Below are 12,881 nucleotides of genomic sequence, written 5' to 3'. Positions count from 1 at the left end.
CTGCGATTCAAGTTAGCAGAGCAAGAGCCAATGGGGTCAAGCCCCAGTGCGCTCAGTTGCGTGTGCGTAGGGCTGAGGCTTCTAGTTTATGCTCTGAGTACTTTATATACATTATCTCATAGTATCATCCTCGATGAACAGATTAGGGAAGCCAGTTTCGAGGAAGCTAACTGAGGATCAGAGATGTTAAATGATTTGCTTAAGTTAGAGAACCAGTAGGTGACAAAGCTGGTCCTGCTGGGGTTGTACTAATATGCCATTCAGCTGCACAGGAAGATGACGAAAACCGAAATGTGTAGTGAAGGTGATAGCCGAGAACCAAGGTGGAGTGCATTCCCAGCACCCGCGGAGCACAGCCCTTCCGGCTCCAGCGTCACCCCGCCCTCAGCCCCGCTCTGCTCCTTTAGGCTGACGGCCTTGGGCGTCAACCATTGGTTGTCCTTACAGGGCCTCATGCTCGTACGAGAGGAAGCGGCCAATCAGCGCGGCTTGGCCCCGCCCACCCAGCCTGCGCCAGGAGGCGTTGTCGCGGCCCTCCCGCCGCATGCCGGGAATTGTAGTCTAATGAGGCCTTCCTGCCTCGGACGAAAGGAGATCAAGAACTACTCGACCCAGGAGGCTGAGCGCGGAGCGGTGCCACTTTTAGGAATACTCTACGAAAAACCTGCCGGGTGAGCCGACTTCCAGGCACAGGTGAGAGGGTTCGTGATCCGGTCTCGGAGGCTGCGGGTGGGATTTGGCCTTACCTCTGTAGCACAGGGGGCCCGGCCTGTTGCGTCGGAGTCCCCCCCGTGTTTGGGGTCGATGGGCCCGACTGGCTGACCCTCTGGATACGCGGAAACTCCCGAGCTCTGTCGTGAGCTTTCTAGGCACCCCTAATATGCCCGATCCCGGGTTGCTCCTCTACGACGCGCCCTCCTTCCTCGCCCGGCGTTGCTCCGGGGCTGTCTCCGCTGTCCCGGCGCCCACTGTGGGGCTCGGGGCGCCCAGTCTCAGCCCCAGGCTACATGCCGTAGCACGCAGGGGTTCCGGCTCCATTTCTTCTCTTCTTGGGGCGAGCCCGCACCCCTTTCACCGCCTACCAGGGAAGACCTGGGCTCTAGACCTGTCGCTGCCACTGCCGTCGTATCTCCTTACCTTCTAGAACCTCACTTTGACCAATAAAATAGGGTTACTTAAGGGTCCTCTCAGGCCCTAGTCCTGAGGTACTTTGCTCTTTCTCCAAGACTTGGAGGAAGAAGCCGAGAGTAGCAATTCCAGAGGCTCCCTGGAGGAGTTGGCGGGCGAGGAGGATAACATGAGGTGGCATTAAGTTCTAGCCATCTGTTTCAAGTGTGATCAGTGGAGTCTCAGCCACCCAGCCATCCTTTTGGTTCACTGCATTTCCTTCTTTCTGTAAATGCTCTCAAGCTCAGTCCAGAAGAGGGCGGGGCCAGGGTCCAGAAGTAAAGGGCTAGGGGTGTGTGTATGGGGGTGACCTGGGGAGCTGCCACCGTGTATCTGCCTTTGGTGCTTGCCCCTGCAGGGAGTGCTGGGTGCTTCCTCCCTATGCCACCCCCACATGATGCCCCTGTCCCGCTGGCTGAGGTCTGTGGGGGTCTTCTTGCTGCCAGCCCCCTGCTGGGTACCCCGGGAGAGGTGGCTGGGTACCCTGCGGCGGCCCTCCCTGGTGTATGGGGGCTCAGTCCTGGGAGCCTGGCACAGTGCCGGCTGCTGGTGCCAAGCGTGGACAGAGGAGCCTCGGTGAGTGTGGTGGGGTGAAGGGCCTTGGGGAGGGGAGGGCTTGATCAGGCTTCTGACTTGTCCTCTTTCTCCTCAGGGCACATTACTCCTCCCTCAGAATGAATGGAGATCAGAAATTGGATGCTTTCATGCAAGAAAAGCAGAATTTCCTCCAGTGTTTCCCAGCGATCATCAAGGTGCTGACCGATGACTTGGAACACCCAGAGATAGAGGAAGCTCTTGCCCGGCTCAAGCAGGTGAGGGATCTGCAACTTAGAGTGAATCTTTGGTCACTCTGCGTATGTGTGGGATCCAGCTGTGGCTTTGGGGGAACTTTGGACAGGTGTGGGGGCAGGCTTTTACCTGGGTGACTCCAGATCGGCTCTGGAGGGGCCTGTGCCCAGGCAGGTGTACTTCCTCACCTGTTGTCCTGCCTTGTGGTTCTGGAGGGCCAAGCTGCTTTGCATGGGTGGAGACCCCTGTGGGTGAAGGCCTTGCACCTTATAAGTCTTTTGTTGAGAAAGGAAATTACGTGTCCAGAAATCATAAGGTGCCACCTTGGGGACAGGGTGAAGGTGGTCAGATATGGACCTGAGTGAAGCTAGTGTATCTTCAGAAAGTCCTGCTCTGGGACAGGAGCTGTTGCTTCTGTACGTACACTGCCTAAGGCTTTTATTCTTTTGGGGTAGCTAGTAATCCCTCTTTCTAAGCGCTGTCTCATTTGCCTGAGGAGAACCACGTTAAAGGCGCTTCCACCGGATGGGGGTGGAAAGGCAAGCCTGCCAAGCAGATTAGATCTGGTCCTCAGCAGGGCAGCGGAAGGCAGATGAGGGGTCCCAGCAGGAGACAGCACTGGAGTCGTGGGGAATGGGTACCCCAACTTGGGTCCCCTCCAAGCTCTCTTCTGACCAACTTTGAGGAGGGGGCGCCGTGTCTTTGATACAGTGAGAGAGGCTTTTCATTTGCAGATAGGTTGAGCTGTGGGCAGGAGGAGGTGGCTGGGAAAGGAGGGCGGGCTTGGTTGTAAGGAGGTCTAGGGGAGGTGGAGGTGGGCGGAGCCTGGGTGTGCCAGCCATGCCCACAGCTTGCCCAGTTTTCCTGGGTTCACGTTGGGAGCAGGGTTTAATGTGCACTGCCAAACTTACCGAGGTACACACGCAGAGGGACAGCCTGGGGTCCTGGGGGGCCGTCCGGCTGTGCTTCAGGACTTGGGGGACGAACTCAGGGAGTAGCCATTCCAGGGGCTCCCTGGGGGAGGAGCCGGGGTTGAGGAGGACAGGGAGTAGGGGCTGGGAGTAGGCGAGGGAGAGGAGAACTCGGAATTCGGCTCTGCTCTGCAGGCCCTGATGCTCTGTGCCCTGCGCTACCCTCCAGGTCCTGGAGTGCAATGTCATCGGCGGCAAGTATCAGCGGGGTCTGCTGGTGCTGATCGCGTTCCGGGCGCTGGTCGAGCCGAGAAAGCAGGACGCCGCGAGTGTGCATCGGGCCCTGGTGGTGGGCTGGTGTGTGGAGATGGTAAGAGCCATGCCGAAGGGCTGGGGAGGAGAGGCTCACCGGAGTGGGGTGCCCTGCACGGGGCCGGGTGGACAACTTAGGGGACCTCCCTTGCCAGCAGGGACGTGTTTCACCTGCAGACTAGCTGTGGGCCAGGGCCTTGGAACTGGGCACAGAGGTGTCAGCAGTCCTCTGAGCAAAGTGACAGTTCTTCCAGAAGACTAGTCTTAAGCAGAGATTGAAGACAAGCAGCCCACTGATAGTTTTCGAAAATGTTTTAAAGTTAAGTCTCCTAAATGTAACAAAGACTAGATTTCCCATAAAAACCCAGATTGCTAGCATCACTTGGAAAATTGCCAGATCTGGGTCCAGCTCCCCTGCAGCAGCAGTGGGCGGGTGGCTCGAGGTCGGGGTCGCGACCACCCGTGCTGTCCTGCGTGGGTCCGCCTCGCTCCGCTCCGCCCCGGCATTTCCTTGCCTCCTACACCCAGATCGCTTGGCTGTGGAAGGTGTGTTTGCTGGCCTGGCCTAAGGGCTTCGTTAGTGACAGCGGCACCCAGTGCCGGGAGGGGTGCCAGGCCCTGAAGAGGGTGGCGATGAGTCTGGAAGGGAAGCTGCTCAGGGCTTGCTGAGGGGAGGGGCCGCCGGTCAAGGTGGGGTGAGGAGCTCGGTCGGCCATGCTGCGGTCCCGGTCCTAGCAGAGCAGGCGGAGCTGTGCCCGGGGGGTGTTGAAAATGCCAGTCTGAAGCCTGCGAGATGGGGCTGGAGAATGGGATTCACTCCGAGGAGGTGTGAGACGATGACATCATCCCGGGAAAGGGCTCTTTCCGTGACAGGGGTGTCCCTGTAGGGATCGGGAGGGGCTGAGGAGCCCGGAAACATGGAGGCGACAGGCAGGGGCGGAGCAGAGGCGCAGAGCTGTGGGGCCGTGGGCGGTGTGGACCGGAGGGCCAGCAGCGCACCTGTAGAATCAGCTGCACCTGGGTTCACCTGGGCGCGGTTTTTAAAATCACGGCTAAAATGCTGTCACTTCTCCAAGATGCCATTTGAGTGTCCACCCTTGTTTTAACTTGGGTGATTTTAGTTATAATTTCCACTTCTGTCTTCTATTCTACCTCATCTCCTTCACCCTCTTATTTTTCTGTTTCAGTATTTCCCTCCTAAAAACAAGGATAGTTGCCTGTATAACCACACCACCATTATCACCTCTGCCTTAGTGTGTTTGGGCTGTTGCAACAAATACCAAGGACTGGGTAGTTTACAAACAAGATAAGTTTGTTTCTCACAGTTCTGGACGCTTGAGAGTCCAAGGTCGAGGCGCCAGCATGGCAGAGTGAGGGCCAGCTTTCTGGTGCGCAGCTGTTCCCCACGGGGGGGCGTGGCCGAGGGCCCTGTGAGTTCCCTTTTCCCTTTTCCTGCCTCCTGAGGGTTAGGGTTTCAATATTTGCATTTTTAAGTCTAGGCCAGTCGCCTGGCAGGATAGCGCAGGGCCCCATGTGGCAGTGGACATCCCTCAGGTCACACTCAGGCCAGGCCCTCGTGAGGACAGGGCATGGGCGTGTCCCCGTTGCTAACTTCTCATTGCAGTGCAGGCCTGGGAGGACCTGGGAGGACCTTCGAACAGCCCGCAGGTTCTCGATTACTTGATCGGGGCAGGGCTCTGGCACTGGTGTGGTTTTTATTTTTAACGCCTACAGCACCTGGTCCTCCTAGGTGGCCTCCCATCCAAGTACTCACCGGGCCCGACCCTGCTTAGCTTCTGAGTTCGGACGAGATCGGTGTGTCCAGGGTGGCATGGGGCTCGCCTAATAAATAGAAAGTGTGGCTGGGCCGGAATCACTGTAGGGGCGGCCACAGAGGGGGGGACAGTCCCGGTAGAAACCAGAGGGTTTTGCAGTCACTCTTGGGAAAGGCAGCAGACCACTCCAAATAAACACGGCGTCAATAAAACGTGTACCTCAGTTGTGGAAAGCCCCACCCCACCCCACCCCACCCCACCCCAGGGTGAGGCCAGAGGCCAAGGGACAGGTGGGTGCCTCCTTCCCCAGAGCCTGGGTGGGCCTGGCCCTTTCACACCACCTACACGTGAGCTGGGGGGCTGTGTTGCGTGCTTCCTCTGAGCAGTGGGGCCCTAGGACACACACAGGTCAGGATGAGTGAAGATTCAAAACCATGTCTCGAAAAGCTACTTCAAGGGACCAGAGTGCGTAGCCCAACAGCGAGAAGTACCACGGGGGAAGGTTATGCATGTCATTCTTTTATTTACTGATCAGACGAACATTATGACACGCCGGCTGTAGGACAGGCGCCGGGCTGGACTCTGGGAATGCCCAGAGGGTGGTGTCCCTGCCTCCAAGTGGAGTCTCGTGGGAACCAGCAGGGCCAGGCGGCATCCGGCCAATGGCATTAAGCATCTTCGCTGATGCTTAAGAGCGTCGAGAGGTGCATGAGGCCCGTGGCTGCAAGTTCCTGGGAGTCAGACTGCAGTCCCGTCCATCAGACCTGCACCCCCAAACGAGCTCCCCGAGGTGGGGCCCTGCTCCTGGGCGTTGGGTGCCCGGGAGCAACACGGGGTCAGCTGTCTCTTTTGTTAGTCAATGCCAAGTCAGGCTGCACGAGGAGATCTTACTTCACGCATCCTGGAGGGTTTGGGCACGCGTGCAGTGTGTAACGGTGTTTCATCTCGCTGACACCAGACAGTTCTAAGGCTGCTCGTCTGGGGATGTCAGAGAACAAGGGCGCTCTCGTCCCCTCTCGCATCTGGGCAGTGTGAGCCCAGGGGCACAGACCGGTCCTCGGCTTCCCCACCCGGCTGCTTGCTTAGCTCTCAGCACTTCTCCAAAGCCACGGGTGGGAGGGACAATGACGAGAGGCCCGAGGGTCTCACGCCACTCTCCTCCTCCTCCTAGCTCCAGACCTTCTTTCTGGTGCTAGACGACATCATGGACTCATCCGTCACCCGACGGGGGCAGCTCTGCTGGTATCGGAAGGTAAAGTGGGCGTGGGGGCAGGCCACAGGGAGTGGTCACATGGAGTCTGTCCGGGCGTTCCGAGTGACGGGTGTCGGTTTTCCTCTGTGCTCCGGACAGCCAGGCATTGGCTTGGATGCCATCAACGACGGTCTTCTCATCGAAATGTGTATCTACCGCCTGCTAAAGCACCACTGCCGGGAGCAGCCCTATTACCTGAACCTGACGGAGCTCTTCCTGCAGGTGCTCTCAGGAGCCGTGGCTTCTGTAGGACGTCCCCCCGAAACCTAGCTGGGCTTGCCCGGGAGAGGAAGAGAGGGAGGGGGGCGGAGGGGGTGGGGCTGGCATGGCGGGAAGGGAGCCCCGTCCCTGTGTGCTTGGAGGAGGGAGTGGTAAAGGGCTGCGTGTGTGTGTGTGTGTGTGTTGTGAACATGGGCCTTGAGTTTTGGGGCCATCTCCCTCTCGCTGCCTTTTTGCCTGTGCAGTTGTCATCTGGGGTGGGACGTAGGGCCCAGGATTTCGGGATTCCTCAGCCCTGGAGAAATCCCAGCTCATGGGCTGTCTTCCTACTCAGAGTACCTATGTGACAGAGATTGGACAGAGCCTGGACCTCACCACAGGCCCCCACGACAAGGTGGATCTCTCAGGGTTCACTGAAAAGAGGTGAGGGACAGCGGGGACCACCTGGACGGGTGACGGGGGGCTCCAGGCCGGCACTGCCCCTCTGAGGAGTCATCCTCCCCACCACTCAGGTACAAGACTATCGTCAAGCACAAGACATCTTTCTACACTGCCTACCTTCCCGTAGCTGCAGGCATGTACATGGTAAGAGAGCCTCGCCTCTCCGCCGCCCACTGATGTGGCCTTTTGGACAGGAGGGCACAGGATAATCTGGTGTTCCCCCTGAATGGCTGTGTGACCTTTCCTCAGCCGTAGGATGAGGGCGAACCCCCACCTCCCAGGATTGTAAGGGCTCACGAGGCTCGTGGCAGGGAAGTGGCCAGCCCGTCGTAGGGTGACAAGAGGCCCTCCGTCAGAGTCGGGGGGGAGGGGGGCGAAGACCGGATCCACAGGCTCCCATGGGGTGAGCCGTCTCCCTTGACCTTGCTTTTCCAACTTGCCTTTTCGCCCTGAGAGAAGTTGGGAATGGCAAAAACATCAGGGAGAAGGGTCAGGGCCCCGAGAACGCTTTCCTCTTTGCTGGGACTTGCAGGAAGGCCCAGCCGAAAAACAGTGGGGTAGAGCTTGGGCCACCTTGTCACGGAAGCCAGGGTGCCTGAAGGGAGAGAGGATCTGGGGCTGCCCTCGGGTGCGACCACACGGGAGGAAGGTGGGGGCCCCTTGGCGCTCGGCTCACTCACGCCCTTTCGCTGTAGGCGGGCATCGATGGGGAGAGGGAGCATGCCACCGCCAAGAAGATCCTGCTCGAGATAGGGGAGTTCTTCCAGATCCAGGTAAGGGGGGTGCGGGGGTGCTGGCCGAGCGGGGGCTCCACCTTTCCTCCCGCCCTGCCTTGGAGCCTCTTCATTCCTACTTCTCTGTGCCCAGGACGATTACCTTGATGCCTTTGGGGACCCCAGTGTGACAGGCAAGATTGGCACTGACATCCAGGACAACAAATGCAGCTGGCTGGTGGTTCAGTGTCTGCAGAGGGCCTCCCCGGAGCAGCGCCAGGTCCTGCAGGTGCTGAGGGGGCTGTGGACCCCGAGCTCATGAGGAGGGGTAGAGCAGTGCTGCTCAAGTGGGGGTGATTGTGCCCCAGGGGACATTTGGCAATGGCGGCAGACATTTTTTTGTTGTCACAACTTGGTGTCTGTTCTGGTGCCATAGGCAGGTGTCTAGTGGGCGGAGGCCAGGGGTGCAGCCACACATCTTAAAATGCACACAGCAGCTCCCCACAGCAGTGAATTATCTGCCCCCAACGGGCAGCGCCCAGGCTGACAACCCTGGGGTGGAGGAGGCTCTGGGCAGGGTATCTGAGCACGTGGGATGGGGCGGGGGACCAAAGCTTAGACGCTCATGGAAACTGGAGGCAGGACTCCAGTGAATGTCACGGGAGGTGTTCTGGGGCGTGGAGGGGATCTGGAGGTGCTGGAGAAAGGTCGATCCTGTGTTCCCGCCTGCCACACCTTCCAGGAGAACTATGGGCAGAAGGAAGCCGAGAAGGTGGCCCGGGTGAAGGCGCTCTACGAGGAGCTGGACCTGCCGGGCGTGTTCTCGCGGTACGAGGAGGACAGCTACCGCCGCATCACGGGGCTCATCGGGGACCTCTCCCCGCCCCTGCCCCCTTCCATCTTCCTGGAGCTGGCACACAACTTCTACAAGCGCAAGAAGTGAACTGGAGTGTGGCGCGGGGGGCCCAATAAACGACACAAGTCCTTGCCTCTGGCTGATGGTTCTTGGGGAGTGCGACGTGTAGCGAAGCCAGTGTCGCCACAGGCTAACTGATGTAAACAACAGCTATGCTCTTACGGCACATTTCTGCTCACAGAAAACCATCAAAGTTCTAATTAAGACCCAAACACTTCTCATAGTAAACAGTGAAATCACTGTGAGCTGTACATACACAGAAGAGATGACTAAAAGCCAGATAGGTTGGTTTCTCACCCGCCTTCTCCACTAAGGATGGTGGGTGGCCAGAGCCCCACCCGGCGGCCCAAGGTGGGAGCTGACCAGGGACAGGACCCCCCCAAGGGTGCACTCACCTACATCGCCTGACTGGGACAATGTAGACACCAGTTCGCCACACTGCACATCGGGGATGTGGGAGGAAGCCAGTCCCTGGAGAAAACCCACGCAAACACAAGGGACCTGGCCAGAACCCATTTTCTCCCTCACCCAGGGTGTAAGAAAGAGGCGAGCGAGAGGGCGTTGCTCCCAGGCCGCTGTCCTGTAGCCTCCGGCTACGCTCCGGCTTCCACCGGCCAGGGTGGGGGCGGCTGCGGACACCAGGCCTGCTTCCGAGTCCCCTAGGGCGGAAAGCTTAGTGCGTGGATAACTGCGAGACGGACCTAGGTGGGTGACAAGCAAGACGTCAAGTGCTGGGGGCCGGGTCTGAGCCACGCCACGCCCATGCGTGAAGGGGCGCGGCTGCGCAGCGCTGGCGGGTTGTCCTAGCGCCCCTCCCCTCCAGTCTGCGGGGACCGGCGGGGACCGTGGGAGCCTCGGAGCCCGAGGCGGCAGCGGGTGCAGGAGGACTGTGGTGAGGAGGGCTCGGCGCAGGGGTGAGGATGAAAGGGGCGGGCATGCGGGCACGCAGAGTGGGCCCGGGGAGGGGGCAGTAAAAATGAATAGGGGCGGGGTGGTGGCTGAATGATAGACAAGCGTGGAGAGAATGGACCGACACAGCGGGGTCCCCGCAGGGGGAAGGCGCACCGAGGCTGGAGCCCCGCGGCCGGCCTTTCGGGAGGCTCCGTCCTGCCCCCGCGCCCGGCCCTACCCCGCACTGGGCAGCCAGGCGCGCTCCCGTCCGCCTCCCTTTCAGAGCATTCGGGCGGGGCCCCCTCGGCCGCCGCTTCCGACAGTGATTGCGGCAGAGACGACCCGGGTCCATTCTGAGCTGCATCCTTTTCCACGCCCCCGCACCTCCACAGAGATGCAGGGCGCAGCCGCATTCTCTGACCTCCCGCCCCATTCCCGGGGGGTTACAGTCGACTCCACCTGCAAACACTGCGGAGGAAACTAAAGGCCAGTGGATGACCATTTGCATCTCATTTGAATATTGTCCTAGGAAGCCGGCGCCTTCCCAGGCCTGCTCCAGCCGTCAGTCACCTCGGTGTCCTTTCCACGGCCCGCGCCCTCACTGGCTGGGGTTCGCCATCACTGTCTTCTAGATCTGCATCTGCGGTTGCCAGGTAGGCGGATGTGAGAGGCCCGGCCCGCCCGATTCTCTAGAGGCCACCCCGTCGCCGCCGGCACCATGCTGTCCCCTCAGAGGGCTTTGCTCTGCAACCTCAACCACATCCACCTCCAGCACGTCTCTCTGGGCCTGCACTTGTCCCGCCGTCCTGAGCTCCGAGAGGGGCCCTTGAGCACATCCCCTCCCCCAGGGGATACCGGCGGCAAGGAGAGACGCGGCCCCTGCAGCGGGACCCTGGTGGACGCCAATTCCAACAGCCCAGCCGTGCCCTGCCGATGCTGCCAGGAGCACGGGCCGGGCCTAGAGACCCGGCAGGGCCCAGAGACCCGGCAGGGCCCAGCTCAGGAGGACGAGGGGGCTGCCTCCCCCTCGGACCCGGGCTGCTCGTCCTCTCTCAGCTCCTGCTCCGATTTGAGCCCTGATGAGTCCCCCATCTCAGTCTACTCGCGGGACTTCCCTGGCGACGAAGATGTCCATCCGCAGCGCGGCATCATCCCCCCGGAGCAGGGCGCCCCACTGGCTCCCGGGGACCCTGGCGCCTGCTCTCCCGACAGCTTCTGCTGCTCTCCCGATTCCTGTTCCGGAGCTTCCTCGCCGCCGGGCCCCGGCCTGGACTCTAACTGCAACGCCCTGACCACCTGCCAGGACCTCCCTTCCTCCGGGCTGGAGGAAGAGGACGAGGGTGGGGAGCTAGAGGCCCCCACCTCCGAGCTCCCAGAGGCGGATGACGGCAAGATCGACGCCGAGAAAACCGAACCCAGTTGGAAAATCAACCCCATTTGGAAAATTGACACAGAGAGCACTGAAGCTGGCTGGAAAATCACTGAGAACAATAACTCTGGCTGGAAAATCAACGGGAATACCAACTCTGGGAGGAAAACCGAACCTGGAATATTCGACTCCGGTTGGAAAACCAACACGGGGATAACCGAGTCTGGCCTGAAAACAGATGCAGGGAAAAGTGATGGGGGATGGAGAAGTGACGTCAGCGAGGAGCCGGTGCCCCACCGGACAATCACGTCCTTCCACGAGCTGGCCCAGAAGCGCAAGCGGGGCCCCGGGCTGCCCCTCGTGCCGCAGGCCAAGAAAGACCGCAGCGACTGGCTCATCGTGTTCTCGCCCGACACCGAGCAGCCCCCCACCGGGTCTCTGGGCGGCTCCGCGGCGCCTGCCCGGGAAGTCACCACCTTCAAGGAACTTCGCACGCGTAGCCGGGCCCCACCCCCGCCCGTCCCGCTCCGAGACCCACCAGCTGGCTGGGCCTTGGTCCCGCCCCGGCCCCCACCGCCACCCGTCCCGCCGCGGAGAAAGAAGAACCGACCTGGGCTGCAGCCCATAGAGGAGGGGCAGCCGGAGGAGGGCAGGGCGGCCAGCCCCGCGGCCGGCCAGGGGGCCTCCGCCGCGGAGGAGCGGGAGGAAGCCGGCGCGCAGGCCGGTCTCGAGGGTAAGGGGCAGCAGGAGGAGGCGGGAGGAGGGCTGGGCCTCGGCCTCGCCCACGCCTCCAAAGCCTACAGCGCGGCCCGTCTCCCCTCCACTCTGTGTCGCCCGTCCGCCTCGACCCCTTCTACCGGGGAGCGCTCCGGGAAAGGGAAACCGGGTGGGTCGTTGGGCGACGGGACTAACTCTTTGCTCCCTCTTTCTCCCGCCCCTCCTTGCCTGGCTGCCGGTCCCGCTGCCCTCCTGCCCCTCCGCACCTGCCCGGCCAACCCTGCCTGCAGCCCGTCCCCTCCTGCTCCCTCGGCCCCTGGTTTTCCGGTTCTCGGCCGACGGGCGCCCCCTGTTGGAGGGTGGGAGCGCGGGCGCAGCTGGGTCTCTGCTCCTGGCGCCTCTGGCCAGCTGGCCCGGCGCCGGGCTGCGGCTGCTGGGGGCGCCGAGTCCCCCAGAGGAGCAGCTGCTGCCTGTCCGCCTGTCCCCAGTGGGAGCCTATTCGCCTCCGGCGCGAGGGGCTCTCCCCTGCCTGGCCAGCCCCGAGCTGGCACTGCTGCTGTCCCCGCTCTTTCCCAGAAGTAGCACCTTCCCTGCCGCGGCTCCCCCACCCCGCCAGGTACCCGCCCCCCTGCCGCCACCGCCACCTCGTCCGCCGAAGGCCCCTCGCTGGACCAGGAGCCCACCGCCTCCGCCCAGGCTACGTAAGACGGACACGGGCCGGCCCCGCAGGCCACGCCCCAGGCGGCCGTCCCGCCCCCTCCAAAGCCCCGCCCACACGCACGTTTCAGCTCTTTCCCGGGTTTCCCGGCCCCGCCCCTCGACCCGGGGCCGACTCCTAGCAGGTGTTGCGGAGTCCGTACTCGCTCCCGTGCTGCGGGGAGGCTGCCCCTCTCCCTCGAGGCCCCGGCGTAGTGGACGCGGACCTGCCCAGCTTCCATACTGAGTTTAGGGCGGTCCCAGCAAGTTTATTGTTAAGGACCTTGGATCACACCCTCTGTGGATTCCCTGGCCAGTGTAGTTTGGGCCTGACCTCCACGTTGCTCGGGAAGCGTGGAGGGTGAGGCTCCACGAGCCTCTTGGCCGAAAAGGGCCTGAGCACGCCGCCCCCACGAGGCCGGCCCCACGTGGGCCACGGGGGCGCCCTCCGCCGAGATGTTGCCGCGGTACCTGGATTTCCCCTTCCCGGCGCCTTCCTTCTAGCCTCCCAGCCCTTGGGTCCCCTGTCTCCTTCTCCTCCCTCCCATTCCCGTCTGTCTGTCTTTCCATTGGTCCGGGCTCCCCACGTGCTCCCCGGGTCTCCGCGGGCGGGACAAGGGCCTGGGGCGGGCAGAGGGTGCCCCTCCCTTCCTTCGCCTGTCACCTCCCATCCTGGTGCGAGCAGGACTTCCGGGATCGAGGAGGTGGGAGCT

General features: G+C 61.7%; 2 protein-coding genes and 1 pseudogene across 7 annotated transcripts in view; 2 read left to right on the top strand and 1 right to left on the bottom strand.

Moving 5' to 3' along the window:
- Positions 1–538: 538 nt before the first annotated feature.
- FDPS (farnesyl diphosphate synthase) lies at positions 539–8,565 on the top strand. 3 transcript variants are annotated; one of them, XM_011366413.2, is made up of 11 exons: positions 572–693; positions 1,526–1,743; positions 1,820–1,979; positions 3,097–3,237; positions 6,126–6,206; positions 6,306–6,428; positions 6,760–6,848; positions 6,938–7,010; positions 7,562–7,639; positions 7,734–7,868; positions 8,322–8,565. In XM_011366413.2, the coding sequence occupies exons 2-11, from the start codon at positions 1,562–1,564 to the stop codon at positions 8,520–8,522; spliced, it is 1,263 nt and encodes a 420-aa protein (XP_011364715.1). In that variant the 5' UTR covers positions 572–693; positions 1,526–1,561; the 3' UTR covers positions 8,523–8,565. The 3 variants fall into 3 exon arrangements, with proteins under 3 accessions (XP_011364716.1, XP_023390139.1, XP_011364715.1); XM_011366414.2 differs by lacking the exon at positions 1,526–1,743 and having other exon boundaries at positions 539–693; XM_023534371.1 differs by lacking the exon at positions 3,097–3,237 and having other exon boundaries at positions 571–693.
- Positions 4,905–5,022, bottom strand: LOC111743890 (annotated as a pseudogene).
- An 867-nt stretch (positions 8,566–9,432) lies between the features above and the next one.
- Positions 9,433–12,881, top strand: part of RUSC1 (RUN and SH3 domain containing 1) — a 9,257-nt gene continuing 5,808 nt past the window's right edge. The window contains exons 1-2 of one of the 4 annotated variants that reach the window (XM_011366407.2): positions 9,433–11,488; positions 11,763–12,173. In XM_011366407.2, the coding sequence (XP_011364709.1) occupies positions 10,105–11,488; positions 11,763–12,173 (1,795 nt within the window). In that variant the 5' untranslated portion in view covers positions 9,433–10,104. Of the gene's footprint in view, positions 11,489–11,762; positions 12,174–12,514; positions 12,873–12,881 lie in introns of those variants that run through there. The other 3 variants (XM_011366409.2, XM_011366410.2, XM_023534370.1) reach the window with 3 other exon arrangements.

This window comes from Pteropus vampyrus, unplaced genomic scaffold (genome assembly GCF_000151845.1).
Source record: "Pteropus vampyrus isolate Shadow unplaced genomic scaffold, Pvam_2.0 Scaffold124, whole genome shotgun sequence".
Classification (NCBI taxonomy): domain Eukaryota; kingdom Metazoa; phylum Chordata; class Mammalia; order Chiroptera; family Pteropodidae; genus Pteropus; species Pteropus vampyrus.
This window is presented reverse-complemented; position numbering and strand designations above follow the sequence as displayed.

Excerpts from the sequence above, each read along its gene's own strand:
- FDPS (XM_011366413.2), top strand. The coding sequence starts at position 1,562 with ATGATGCCCCTGTCCCGCTGGCTGAGGTCTGTGGGGGTCTTCTTGCTG. Across the intron at positions 1,744-1,819 it reads GCGTGGACAGAGGAGCCTCG|GGCACATTACTCCTCCCTCA; the intron begins GTGAGTGTGGTG and ends CTTTCTCCTCAG. Across the intron at positions 7,869-8,321 it reads AGCAGCGCCAGGTCCTGCAG|GAGAACTATGGGCAGAAGGA; the intron begins GTGCTGAGGGGG and ends CACACCTTCCAG.